The sequence below is a fragment of the Eleutherodactylus coqui genome, chromosome 1, assembly GCF_035609145.1.
Source record: "Eleutherodactylus coqui strain aEleCoq1 chromosome 1, aEleCoq1.hap1, whole genome shotgun sequence".
Lineage (NCBI taxonomy): Eukaryota > Metazoa > Chordata > Amphibia > Anura > Eleutherodactylidae > Eleutherodactylus > Eleutherodactylus coqui.
Window position 1 is genome coordinate 245126794 of NC_089837.1, and position 15111 is coordinate 245141904.

General features: G+C 39.9%; 1 protein-coding gene across 1 annotated transcript in view; it reads left to right on the forward strand.

The window, feature by feature from the left end:
• Positions 1-15111, forward strand: part of LOC136632605 (uncharacterized) — a 184460-nt gene that overhangs the window by 109435 nt on the left and 59914 nt on the right. The window contains exons 30-34 of the mRNA XM_066607610.1: positions 1469-1607; positions 2095-2248; positions 5449-5544; positions 8005-8148; positions 13114-13337. Coding sequence (XP_066463707.1) covers positions 1469-1607; positions 2095-2248; positions 5449-5544; positions 8005-8148; positions 13114-13337 — 757 coding nt within the window. The remainder of the gene's footprint in view (positions 1-1468; positions 1608-2094; positions 2249-5448; positions 5545-8004; positions 8149-13113; positions 13338-15111) is intronic.

Consider the following 15111-nt stretch of genomic DNA (forward strand, 5'->3'; position numbering starts at 1 on the left):
TTTCCAGATGAATGCATAATATATGACATGTCAGGAAAACTCTGTTAGAACAATTTTCCCTTATAAACTGTATTGCATTATGTGGGCAAATAGTTTGCCCAAGTGATGTCCGTGACTACAGATCCGGCCTTCTTTGACAATATGACGCATTAGATGGAAATGATGTGCAAACCTAATAGGACTCCATTCTCTGTCAGTAATGTGACCTCCTATTTCTAGACATAAGCTGAAGTCTGACCTTAATTTATTCTTAGAACACAAAATACAGAAGAGTACTGTAGGTCGTCTATTGTTTAGAGCCATCTATTTCTGTCAATCTTCTTTTGCCATCTAGACACACATACTGGAATTTAGTTGAAAGACCAGAAAGTAGGAGTGTGCAAGTGAACATATACAGATTTGAACTAATTTTCTATACATATTTGTAGGTTAGGGTCACATAGGGCCTATAGACACAGACAATGCATAAGATACCTCCTGTTTAGTCTATCAGAGTGAATACCTTACGTGGACTGCAGGTGATAAAAACTGTCACAGAGTAAAGCAATTATTATGTTCACCTCCATCTATGGAGACTTGGACTGAGTCTCAGCTCAGAAGCTATATGATACAGAGCTGGGAGCTATTATTCTTAAATACATAGTAACATAGTATGTAAGGACGAAAAAAGACATATGTCTATTCAGTTCAGCCTTTTAAAAAAACTAATGAGGTAGAAGCCAGTTTTCCCAATTTAAGGGCAAAAATTTCTTCCTGACTCCAATCTGGTAATTGGAATAATCCTGAGATCAATAACCCTTCTGAAGTTATTGATGATGATTATAACATATAATGACAAGTACTGTAGCAGCACTGGGTACATTGGGCCCTCCAAAGAAAACTATTTTAGGGGCCCACTTTCCATCTGTACAGAAGATATGCATGTCTACTTTTTTGTATAGTAAATGTTTTTATAGTATGATCCCACGAGTGTCTACTACATATGGGCATTTCTTGCCTCAATATTACACATTTTGTGAAAGCATAAGAACAGAAAAGCCTAACAAATGCAAGCCTTAAAATGTGTACCTTTCCATACAAGTTGTACATTAAGGCTCTACTTGTATACTTTTGTAAAACGTTAATACAATTCTTGAAACGAGAATGAGTGTACAACTAATTGTCCAGCATTATTTCTGTCTAACGACGGGTACCAATTTACAGTACTAATATTAGTTACTCTGCAGTATCTTATTTGCATACAGCTTAATTTAATCAAGTTCACAAACAACATAATAGGATGTTTTCCGCCACAATTACACAGCTGCTGCAATTAACATATATGTAGCAAACCCTATCTTGAGGTCTGCCCACGCTTTATATTTTACAGAACTGTAACATAAATGAGTCACATATTTGTATTCCTGTCTTTGTCTATTTGTGGATACAATAGAAAGGTTCTCATATAAAACCTTTGTATTCAAAATAGGAGCGGAGCTGCGAGACATACAAAAGTTAATAGATAGTCTCCAGAACCCTCAGGATCCAAAGGAAGTAGCCGCATTGTTACTGCTACGACGTGAAGTCATGATCCTGCAGTTTGATGCAGCTGTGCGCCATTTGATTAGGTATACAGCTATATAATTTGCTCACTTACTGTACATTAATGATGTTTAAAAAAAAGCATTGTTCCTTTTTTGCTTAGCTACAGACCCCATGTCTACAGCTATTCTTCCTTCGAGTCACCATGACAACTTCTCGTCCTGTTTTCTGTTGTTAATGTGGAATATTGTGGATCTAAATCACCATCCACATCAACCTCCACATAATAGCTGCCACTGTACAAGCTGGTAGCAGACAGTGTTTTCACTCCATGCAACATGTTACGGTGAACCTCAAAAGCAGGTAACATTGTGGGAGCATCGGAGCAGACAGGCCCCGGGCCTGTAACGCAATTTGTAATTTCTCTGCAGAGAAATGTCATGAAAAAATAGTTTTTCACATCTTTCATTATTGATTAAAAAGCTTTTACATAATTAGTTCTCCTGTAATTTTACTTGTGATGTCTGCTCATGACCGCTAAGCCGTCTGCTCTTTTATATATTTTCTTGATAGAGATGCATTACTGTCTTCTGGGAACATTCCTGCTTTCACAACCACAACAGAGAATATGCATCATGGACTTACAGCGCTGAGTAACTCAGTGGTCAAAAGTGCGTTTTCCTCACAGTTGCCTGTGCCTCAGCCTCACGATCCACGCAGCCACAGAGTAAGTATGTACGAATTGTTAAACTTAGTTGAAATCTGTGTTGGAGTCTCAATTTGAGGGCTTGTTTTAGTTCTGTTATGGGGCCATGAAAATCACGGCCACATAATGGGACGAAACAAAACCGTTGATTTCAATGGTTTCGTTTACACTATAGGGATTCTCGTGCCTTAGTACTAAGCCCGAGAAAAGATAGGACTTGCCCTACTAGTAATAACTATGTGCGAGAATGATAGGGTAGGACTTCCCTCTTCTTTTTTACAAATTCGCGCTCTTTAGCACAGAGTTTGAATAATCCGAAAAAAAATCCTGGTACATTCGCTAATATGCTAGGACCGGCAAGCGTATTAGCACTTGCTCCATGTGTTTTTGCCCTCATTTTGTCCAGTAAAATGTCGGGCGGCGTGACAGGAGCGCAGCCAACCTGAAGTCAATGAAAGCCATCCAATTTGCGGGCCGTCCGCAATTGAATTGTGGATGGACCGCGGATTCCGTGGGAAAGCAGGAGATTTTTAAAAAAATCTCTACTGCGCACGTGCGCCATTGCACCAGCCGACTCTTCCACACACATCTGCAGTGCAGACCCGGACAAGTAAGCAGTGTCTTCAGCTGCAGGCAGGGTCAGATTCCACTGCGGGCTCCTGCATGAGGAATCCAGTTCACCCATGGACATGAGACCTTACACTGCATGTTGCTTTTATGCCATTTATTACAAGTCCTGAGCTTCTTTTTGTATCTACCTGTGATATTACTTCGGTCCAGTATGGTGTTTCAGTGATGCTCATTCTGGAGTTTTAGAAAAGTTCTTTTATCATGTAAAAATACACACACATTAGATGATCAATTTATGAGAGCCTTCTTGACAGAGAGTTTTAGGACATTAGAGCATGTGGTATTGGATTGATATTTTGCAAATTTTCCTTCATTCCCTTAACCCTTTGCAATCCAATTTTGGATTCAGGCTTCCCTAGAGAGCTTTCTCTTTCTCCCATTATACAATAGTGCCATCTGCTGGCTAGAGCCAGTACGGCTGTATGGGACATGCAGGAGAGGCCCTCAACAACAGAGCGGCCAGTAATATACAGTAAGAATACCCTACTGGACATCTTCAGACATTGGAGCTGTACAGCCTTCAATCAGAATGTCTTCAGACGTCAGACAGTGGATTGGAAAGGGTTAAAATGAAACTAAAAATATTGCATGTTTTATTATAACCTGGAATTAAAATAGATTTTTGAGGGCTTGAACCATTGGATTTACACAACATGCTGACCGCTTTGAAGGTGCAAAATATTTTTTTAATTAATTTGGAAAAAGAACTGAGAACTTTGATGTGCATAAGTACTTTATGAAGCCATCTTTTGCTGCATGTACATATGAAATCCCACTGGGTTAGTTTAGCACATCTGGAAACTTGGATTTTTGCCCATTTTTAATAGCTTCAACATCTTCAAGAAAGATGTGTTGCATTGAGTACAACAGTCTTCAAGTCATGCTACAGACCCCCAATTATATTGAGGTCTGGACTTTGATTAGACTATTCCAAGACATTTCCATGTTTTCCCTTATGGCCCATTTACACGTAACAATTATTGCTCAAAATTCATTCAAAGGAACAAATTTGAGTGATAATCGTTACATGTAAATACAAAACTCGCTCACTATTGATTTATTTATTGTTCACCTAGAAGGTGAAGCGCTGAGCAAGAAGCCAGCGATTCAATGAGAACTAGCGACTTTAGCGATTACGTTAGGGCTCGTGCATTTGTTTAAACGGCTGTCAGCCCGTGTAATAGGGCCATCGGACCCCTCCAGTGTAGTTTTAGTAATCATTGTTCCGCTGGAAAGTGATCCTCCGTCTCATATCTCTGGCGACTGAAACAGGTTTTCCTGAAGAAATGCCCTGTATTTTCTGCTGTCCATCTTTCCTTCAGTCCTGATTAGTTTTCCCATCCCTGCAGATGAAAAGTATTCCAGAGCATGATGCTGCCACCACCATGCTTCACTATGGGAATGGTGTTCTTGGGGTGATGGAAAGTGTTGGGTTTGCACCACAAATAACGCCTCTGGGGAGTCTGCACATGCTGTCTGGCAAACTCTAAATGTGTTTTCTTAAGTTTTTCTTTAAGCAATTGTTTTTTTTCTGGCCATTCCTTCATAAAGCCCCACTCTGGTGAGTGTATGGCTTATAGTGGTCCTCCGGATGGAAACTTCCATATTGATTTTGATGTACCTTCTGAATTATATTTGGTGTCTGTGTCATCATTGCTCGGTCTGCGAGCTTTGGTGGGTGGCCTTCTATTGTCAGGTTTGTATATGTACCATATGTCCATTCTCTTATGATAGATTTAATAGTGCTCTGTGTGATATTTAAAGTTTGTCATAGATTTTTTTAGAACCAAACCCTGATCTATACTTCTCCCCAACTTTGTCTGTTTGGAGAGCTCCTTGATCTTCATATCTTCATGTTGTTTGCTTAGTGGTGGTGCAGACTCAGGGGCCATTCAGTACAGGTATATTTATACTGACATCATGTGACAGATCAAGTGACATTGATTGCACACAGGAGACCATATTCACCTAATTATGTGACTCTGGAAGTTAATTAGTTGGAGCAGACCTTATTTAGGGGTTACATAGCAAAGACAGTGAATACATACGCACTCACAACTTTTCAAGCTGGGAGAGAACAAAGGAATCTGCTGACAGGCACGAGGAGAACAATGCAGCTGTTTGCACAGCTGGGCATGTCTTTAAACACATGCTGGCTCTGCAAACAGCTTCTGGAGGCCCTTTTACATGCAAAATAAAGTGTTAATGGCCATTAGCACTTTATGCAAATAGATCGCTAAATCTTTCAATCTTTCATATGAGCTGTGTCCTTTAAGGAGTAATGCATCTGACATGGGGACATTGAGTCTCGAATGACCGTGGGCCTTTCAGTGCTGCCTGAATGCCTAAATGGTCAATCTGGGCTTTAGTAGAGCAGCAACTGAGAAAATAGGTATGTTTTCATCCCATCCTTGATCTTGCTTAACAGTGTTGATTGATTTGCCCTCTCTCCTATTATATCCGTGTTCAGCATGAGCTTCTCTTCCCATATGTGTCAGACAGTGAAAATAGATGCAATAATCCACATTGAAAAAATGTAATTACAAGAACTCATTCGAAGCCTCTTTAACTCTGAATATATTTTCATCTAGGCATTTTTACTTTATCCTTGGAGGACATTTTTAGCTGATGGTGGCCTATTCTCATTGCCAGTCCATGGGCTTCATATGATTGGATACCACATGCAGGTGACATATGTAATTTGTTCTAGGGTATCACTTTACATTTCTATATTCTTCGTGTCATTCTTTATTTTAAGGTTTTCTTAAATATATAAAGTAGGAGATAAATTTCCTACAAGATATACAGTACAATGATTACGCTTATACGGATTAAATATATTTGTTCAAGATTCAGAATTAATATGGGCACATGTACAGCACTTGCATATAGTTGGAACTTTTCAAATGGCATAGACAGTCTATATACACTATGTTGACAAAAGTTTTGGAACACCCACCAATCCTGTGCTATCTGGCGAAGGAGATATGCAAATTGGATATGTGCATTAGATATATAGGCGAGTATCACACAGGTATATCCAAGTGCAGATACCGTCAGAATGCCACGAGATGTAGAGTTGAGAGACTTCCAGCGGGGTATGGTGGTGGGATGTCATCTGAGTAACCAATCAGTACCTTCCAAAGTCAAATGTTGGCAATGTTATTCAGAAAAGGAAAATATCTGGTGTGTGTGCACTCTAGCCATTTTCGGGAAGACCTCGTAAAATGAACATTCAAAGCATGGACAACCAGGCCTTGTACACATCGCTCAGGAGGTCTCACATGCCTTCAGAACATCCATTAGCACCAGAATTATTTGTATGAAACTGCATGCGAACAATTACCATGAATGAGTGGCTGCACGCAACCCAACATTACAGCAGTGAGAACACAGAGGCACCTGTGACGGCGCTTGGGGCATCAGTCTTGGGCTGTAGATAAGTGGAAGCAAGTGTTGTAGACAACTGAATTACAGTACACCATCTTCTGATTGGATGACTCCACTTAGGTGTGGCAGTTGCCTAAAGAGCAGTTGCTACGCTAATGCATCATGCCAACAGTGAAGTTTTGAGGAGGTTCTGTTATGGCGTGGGGGTGTTTCTGCTAGGAAGTACTACTGCTATTGGTTACAGTGAAATCCACCCTCAACGTCAATGGGTACAGAGACGTTCTGAACAATATGGCATTACCTACCCTGCGGCAATACTTTGGTACAACTTCTTCTCCCCAACAACATAATCAAGCACCATGTCAGACAGTACACAGTGTTGAAGCTTGGTTTGAGGAACTGAACTTCATTTGCCAGCCCAAAATCTGGATCTCAATGCTATCAAGCATTTTTGGGACAAACTAGAATGCCGTATCTGTGCACTGCCAACACGCTCATCATCCCCTGCATCACTACCTGAAGCTCTTCTCAAGGAATGGAGGCAAATCCCCACCATACATGCATTGGAATTTTTGGGAAAGCATGCATATAGAAGGGTTACTGCAGTCATCGAGCCAAACACCATATTGAAAAACGTGAATAAAATTGAATTTCATCACTTTATATGTGTCCCAATACTTTTGTCAACATAATGTTTAATCTAGCAAGTAACCCAGAATAATAAGTCACTCCTTTTTCAGACTACTTCATTCGTTTTCTACTTTGTGGCTTTACTACCTGTCTGTTTTAACTGATACAATAGTTACCCACAGAGGCGTGTATGCTCTGTCAATATACTTTCTAAGCTCTGCTGATTACTCATCCCACTATAACTGTATTTATTAATACTCACAAAGTTTACAGTCATGTTTAAAGTGTATGGTATTGAATAAGGCCACTCTCACATATGAATGCGGCAAAGCGCCGTGATTTTAAACACGGCGCTTTGCCACGATTTTAATTTAATTTTTGGCCGACATCGTGTTTTACCACCCCATCATTGTGATGGGTGATGAGGTGTGCTAAACGGACAAATATAGAACAGACTCCGCACAAAAATCGCGGTGCCTGTCTGCGAGGCCCCATTGATTTCAATTTCAGCGTTATATGGTGATTAACGTGGCGTTCAAAAGGCTGCGTTAATCACAGTAAAAAGCGCCCATATGAGAGAGGCTTAAAGCTAACAGGTTAATATAAAAGTTCAGAGTTATATAATATGCTTCTAACACTCATTCACAAATGAAACTAGAGTGCAATGATTTTTTATATATATTGTCACATGCATTTTTTGCATAAACTGCTTATATATATGTACAATGATATATATGACACAAAAATAGTTTAAGAACCTATCTTTGTAATGCAAGAATGCCTTTACCAAAGGTTATCCTCCATTCCTGTGATAGCATCAGATCCTATATTTACACAGCTTTCACACAACCTTGTTTCTTTTATCTTGTATTACATGCACCATAAGCTATATCATCGAATTGATCAGAATACTTATTATGGTTCATGCTCATTGCATTATGTCTATCTTGGTACTTTTCCACACACCTTGACCTCAAAAAAACATAATAATGGATAATGAGAATAGATTACATGGAAGCATCCAATGGTTTTCAGGTTATTAATGCTCTTTGAATTTCTGTATTCCAGTCTGCTATTACAAAGCTGCACATGATGTTAATACATACATATCCTTTTTATTGACCCAGCTCTGCCTATGTGACATGACTGATCAAGAGCGCAGTATAGCTCATGGAGAGCTTGTTGGAGTTCACCTTTTAATGGAGGACATTCTCGAAAGCAAATATAAGTTTAGCTCATTTACTGTAGAGGGGAACGCAGAAACCAAACAGGTAATATTATTATTATGGTGTGTTAAATGTTTAACTCGGTTACTACCGGTACCAAGTGCTAAGCCGGACAATAGTCAAGGCAGACAAGTTTTGTGATTATGTAGTATGTGCGGATGATAAATGTATTTATCTCATATGTCCATTTTATCTGCTGGCATGGTTTTCTGGCCTTAGTGGTCCCTAGATGTATTAACAGAGAAACACTGTGGCTGGGTGTGGAAGGTATTGCAGTAGCCAAACTTGGGCCGACACTGCTTTCTCCCCTAGTGGTCAAAGAAGACCATGACAGATTTTTCAAATGTGAGCCTCTGCCTAACACACGATTGCAGACATGGTTAGCCCAGGCGACGTCCGAGTCAGTATTGCTTTGTGAACATGTTAATACCATAAGTAATTATCTCCACGGAAGTGGGTGTACTTTCAGCCAGGTATATAGGTTCAGCTGCCCCTAACATGGCCTACAGACACTGTTTAGCAGCCACCCATTATGGGTCAGGCACTGCTAGTTGGTCACATTTGGCTTCATTTCTCACCATTTCTCACAGATATCGGTGGCCCTGCCAGGAGTTTATGTTCCCACCTTCATTGTAATTGGATCATTGTAATTACTGAGTTCTCTCACTTGTGAGAGAGTTAATATTATTATGGTGTGTTCAATGTTTAACCCCATAGTGTTTTTACGTCCTGCCTAAGTGTACTTTAATCCTCAGGGATGTAAAAACATGCGCCCCCTGTGGATTAAAGCCCCGTAGGCTGTGGACGTGACAGCTCCATGCTGTCCTTTCCTGGAGGTTCCAATGGATAGCGCCAATTGCAATAAAGTAAATAGAAAGGTAGCCAGGAAGCAGGAAATGTCACAGGGGACCGCGGTGACCGGCTCCCGGGTCTGTGATCGCGGCTTTCTAGCTGAAAACAGCGATCACAGAAAAGTTGTAAAACGTAAACTACAGTTAAAGTTTAACCTCCCCTTATGGATCGGATCCATGAGGTAAGGTGAAAATACTCACCCCCGTCCTCCGTGATATCACCCGGCAATATGGTCCTTCCAAGACCTTACCTCGCCTTCTGCGCAAGCGCGCCCGACGTCTCTGTGCACAGAAGGGCTTGCGCCCGGCCAGCATGTGTAGCCTGAAACAGACTTCACTGTCAAATGATCACTGTTATGCAGTGATCATGTAAAGTAAAAAAAAAAAGTGTAAAAAAAAATAAGGTTTAAAAAATTTAAGTTTCATCTTCCCTCACGGATCATATTTGTGAGGGAGGATGAAATTACGTACCTAAGGCCCCCGGATTTACCATCGCCAAAGTGGCAGACGCATGCACAAAAGCTGCAGATTGCCCAGGTAATTTAAAATTTTCCTGCTTCTGGTTACCAAATGTAGCCAAGAGCCTGGAGATTTCGTGTTTTGGTGGCTCAAGGGCTCTACAAGTGTGCAATGGGACCTAAATCACCTTCAAGCACTATTGAAAAAAAAAATTGTCTTTAAAATGACATTTTTGCAAAAATATGAAATTTTATTTTTTCTTCCTTAAACTGCATTAATTCCTCAAAAAAAACTGTGGGCTCAAAATACTCACAACACCCCTCAATAAATATACTAAGGGGTGTAGTTTTTAAAATAGGGTCATTTTGGGGTGTATCTTATCATTCTGACACCTATGAGCCTTTGCAATCTTGGCTTGGTGTAGGAAAAGAAAGTGCTCCTCAAAATGTTGATAAGTAATGTTAAATTTGTATGTCTCCTAAATGGTTAAAAAAACCACAAGATTTTTCAAATGTGCATTCAGAATAAAGTAAACAGATGGAAATATATACCTTAGCAAAGCTTTGTGCAGTATGTTTGCACATATTTGAGATATTATAGTTGAAAAAGTGAAAAAGTTAAATTTTTTCCGAAATTTTCCCAATTTTGACTTTTAATAAATATTCACAAATTCCATCAGTCTCTTTTTACCACCTAAATGAAGTACAATATGTGGTAAAAAAAAACAATGTCAGAATCACTTAGATATGTAAAACCTTTACCGAGTTATTCTATGTTAAAGAGACACGTCAGATTTCCAAAATTTCGCCCGTCACTAAGGCACAAACAGGCTTTGTCACTAAGGGGTTAATTTAGGTAATATCGGTGCCAAGTGCTAACCCGGGCAATGGTCAAGACAGAGCAACCAAAGAAATGCAAAAAAAAAAGTGAGTGATTGTGTGTCCAGGTCTACAAACTTTCTGACGATGTGACATTTGTTTAGTTCAGCTGCTTTCTGCAGCAACATGAATATGTTTTGTTTGGATGTAAAGCCTGTAGACTTGTGTAGTTTTGTGGTCCAACCCCGATGGCAGAAAGTGTGACCGGCACAATAATACCCCATCCGTTCTCCACAGCCGTCTCCCCTCCTGGGAGTGTTCAGTGTATATATTGGTTTCTCAGTGTATGTATTGTGAATGTTGTGTTCGGGATGGAGAGGTCTATTATAGAGGAGGTTTTGATAGATTTGCCAGTAAGTATGATGTCCGGTCTCTTGTGGTGGATTGTTTTGTCTGTGATTATGACTGTCGTAGTACGTTTTCTAGGACTGTTTGTGGAGTGTATTTGTAGTGTGGAACAGGAGTGTCTGATAGTTTGTGCTTGTCTACAAGATCTTGGTGGATTAGATTTGCTTTTAGATTATTTACACAGACATATCTGTGCCAAGAGGAGGTGATGTGTTGTGTTGTTTCTGCTACCATGTGGCATTTTTTGCATATGCCATCAGTAAGTGTGGCATCTTTTAGGATGTGTTTTCTGTAGTTTTTGTGTTTATGACTGGATCCTGTATGGTGTTTCTCCAAAGAGGTTACCCTGAGCCAGCCAGCATCCTGACACTGTTTTGTCAACATGATCCTGACAAGATGAAAGGCATGCCTACCATGGAGCTCCTTCTTAGTCTATGCTTACATAATGGTGTCAGTGTGCTGTGCAATGTAAAGATTACAGGAGTGTAAGTTTAGTGCTGTGTTGTTTCTGTCTGCTGGAGTTACTGATTTATGTAGATGTGATGTCTCTTGTTTTCTGGAAAAGAACTCTAGCAGTGTCTGTGTTTGTTTGTAATGTAAGTTTATTATGTCGACAAGGCCTCGTCCCCTCTGAGGGAGAATTAAAATAAATAAATAAATCTTCTTATTTGTATAGCACCAACTTATTCCACAGTGCTTTCAGTCAGTTTTATTAATCTAAATTGATGTTAGCTGGTCAACAGGCCAGTGTGTTACCTCTGCTCTTGGTTTCTCATATCTCATAATCTCCACTAATGTAAAAACCCCTCTCCGAGATTCATTCAGTTTCTGATAGTATCAAAGATGGTTATAAATTTATATTCCCAAATTCTTCTGTGATGTTGGGACTTAAAATTGCCTTTAAAGGGGTTGTCCCGCGGCAGCAAGTGGGTCTATACACTTCTGTATGGCCATATTAATGCACTTTGTAATGTACATTGTGCATTAATTATGAGCCATACAGAAGTTATCAAAAGTTTTATACTTACCTGCTCCGTTGCTGGCGTCCTCGTCTCCATGGTGCCGACTAATTTTCGGCCTCCGATGGCCAAATTAGCCGCGCTTGCGCAGTCCGGGTCTTCTGCTGTCTTCAATGGGGCCGCTCGTGCAGAATGCCGGCTTCATGTAGCTCCGCCCCATCACGTGCCGATTCCAGCCAATCAGGAGGCTGGAATCGGCAATGGACCGCACAGAAGAGCTGCGGTCCACGGAGGGAGCAGACCCCGGCGGCCATCTTCAGCAGGTGAGTATGAAGACGCCGGACCGCCGGGATTCAGGTAAGCACTCTCCGGTTTGTTTTTTTAACCCCTGCATCGGGGTTGACTCGCGCCGAACGGGGGGGGGGGGGGTTAAAAAAAAAAAAACCGTTTCGGCGCGGGACAACCCCTTTAAGTATAATAACTTTCAGATGTTGTATGTTATGTCCATGACTAGAGAAGTGCTTTGCCACAGGTAATTCTGTCTTTCTTTCTTTAATTGTGTGACAATGTGATTTCATCCTGGCTTTCAGTTTTTGTCCTGTTTCCCCAACATAAAGGCCTCCAACAGGACATTTACTGCACAGGATCAAGTACACAACATTGGACATGGAACATGCGAATGTCTCAGGGATCTTATAGTCCTGCTGTGTGTTGCTTTGTATATATAAAATGCATGCACTATTATTGTTATTAATTGATAAATTTATCAGTTTGCCATATTTGGAAAGTGCTGCTCAGAATTTTTGCAATTTTATAAAACAGTCCCACATTTACATGGGTGACATCGGACTTGATTGTTAGACCATCCACTTGACACATTGACAGCGCCAGGAGCTGTACTTAAGAAGTGTCTGTCTGGGCGAAAGGAGATGAACATGAAAAAAGGGATAGAGTCGGCGGGTCCGTAGCTGTAGGGCCATGCAGCCAGCCTAACTGGCTTTATTCCATGACAGGTCCTATTTAAGTAATTCAGCTGGCAGATGTGATGCGGTGAGCCTGTGACCCCTTTGGTTGCGTGGTAATTACTGGGCTTTACAGTAAATGTAGCTGGAAAATTACTGTTTGCCATATTTTTGTGTTGTGTTCAAGGTCATCTTCTGATTTACAAAAAGTGCTTTGTTGCAGAAAGCAATGTATATCCTGCAGAAACATTCAAATGGAACTGGATTTCAGTATCAAAAGTTTCTGCAACAAATCTACTGTGTGTGAATATACCCTAAAATGATTAGTGAAAGATAATATGAGTCTGATTTGACCCAGGAAGTTAAAAAAGGGGATATTTCCCATTTCACCGTATTCCTGTGGGTCTGGGATTTAGGAAATATCTGGATTTCTAACATTATTTGTCTGATTTCTTGCTTATTTGTCAGTGATTAATATTTAATATTGAAGCCACATATACATAATTTGAACAATGTATTAAATAGACTTTTTAAAATTTCTGCCCGTTTCCAGCTACAAGCCGAGTTATTGTCCGTGGGAGAAAAACAGTCAATGAAAATTAAATCAAAACCAGAATCAGCATCTCAAGATCCGATTTCAGAATCCACATTGCTGAAATCCTTTTTAATCTTATGGAAACAGCTGGAATGTTTTAAAGAGCAGTGGGGAAAACAGAAACTGAAAGTGGAAGAGATTAATACTACATGTCTATACAAACAGTTTTGTGAACTTTACAGGTGATTATATGTAAATAAAATACTGAAAATGGAACAGTTGCAAGCTATCCAACGGGGCAGATGAGGCAAGAATCCAGAGTACAATATATTTCCAACAAACGTAATACATGTAATACATCTCACTGATCCTTGGATTGGATCTTCACAGGTGAATGCACAAATCACAAGAAGCCACCGCTTCTCCACCATGTGAAGGAAATCCACCCAACTTTAAGCGTGCTGATGACTTTGCAAAGCAGAGTTCTTCCTTCATAGATGGCAATTCAGGGACTCGTCTGCTCAGGAAAAAACTAATAGTTTGTAAGCGGCATCGGATGACCATTTAAAAGAAATCTTGAAGTAGTGCATACTTACAAATAAAGTTGAAAAAAATCATAAATCAAACATCACAAACTTGACTGCATTAGCACGCCGTGTAGGTGCCCAACCATGGGTTTCACCAGTTGGCTTCTTCTGGGCATACCTTGACGGTTGGAATGTGTTTTTTTCAGATGGTAGAGAGGAAGTTATTCCTCGTGATTTGTGCATTCACATGTGGTGGGGCATTCTGATATTAAGCAGTGAGGTGTATTACATGTGTTAAGTGAGTATCCCACAAATATGTCACTTAACCACATACTATTGTAGCCAGTTTTCATGTTGTGATTGCTTTCTCAATCTCCGCTTCCCATCAACATAGCTGCATAAGTGCTTGTTTTTGCACCACAAGTTGTATTTTTAATGTACCATATAATATAATGAATGATTGCAAAAAAAAATTGTCGGTGGACTGTTAAAAAAACATGATTCCAACATGACATGACTTACAGTGACTTTATTCTGTGGGACCATATGCTTACAGCAATACCAAAATTATATAGTTTTTTTCTGAGGCTGATTTCATACAAGCATATTTAAATACATCGGTAATATGGATCCATATTGTGATTATTTTCTACTAGTCAAATACTGATTCATATTTGCCCAAGAGAAAATAGCAGCAATAAGGAGGCAGAAAGGCAAAAAATAGGTCATACTGCATTTTTAATAAATGTCCGTAAAAAATATGGCCATGTTATTAGATACATAGATTTATATTAGCTGTTTATTACAGTCCCTCGTACCAAATACAAAGCTTAAATACGCTGTTCTAAAACTGGCCTAAGTTCTACTGTTTTTACAAGGTAAGGGCTTATTCACATCTGCATCAGGGTGTTACGTTCTTCTGCTCTGTTCAGGGAACAGGAAAACTGCACTCCTTGTCCGAACAGAACTATCCTATGGCAGAACTGAACGGCACCAAATGGACCTCCATTTACTGTAACTTTCCAGCCTGCAGCCTGGCATTGTGCCGGAGTGTACAGTCTGAAATAGCACAGCTTGCTTCTAGTGGAAAACTACCGATGCTGATGTAAACGAGCCCTAAAAAAGCTTTTTTCTTTTTTACAAAAAATTATTGCCATATTCTGAGAGCTATAACTTTATTATTTTACTGTCAATGTAGCTGAGTAAAGGCTTGTTTTTCTGTGAGATAAGCTCTAGTTTTTATTGGTTAATCACTTTCTAATCACTTTTTATTCAATTTCTTTTTTTTTGGGGGGGGGGGTTGAACAAAAAAAGCATTGTGTATTTTTTCTATTTGTTCAATTACGGTGTATGCAAGTTATTGATAGCAATTCCACCAGCACCACCATCACCCCCAGTTTGACGGGTTGTCTGTAACACTACATTACCCATGTAGCCACAGTGTCAGATGAACCAAGACTCCCTAGAACACTGATAATAATATGCATTT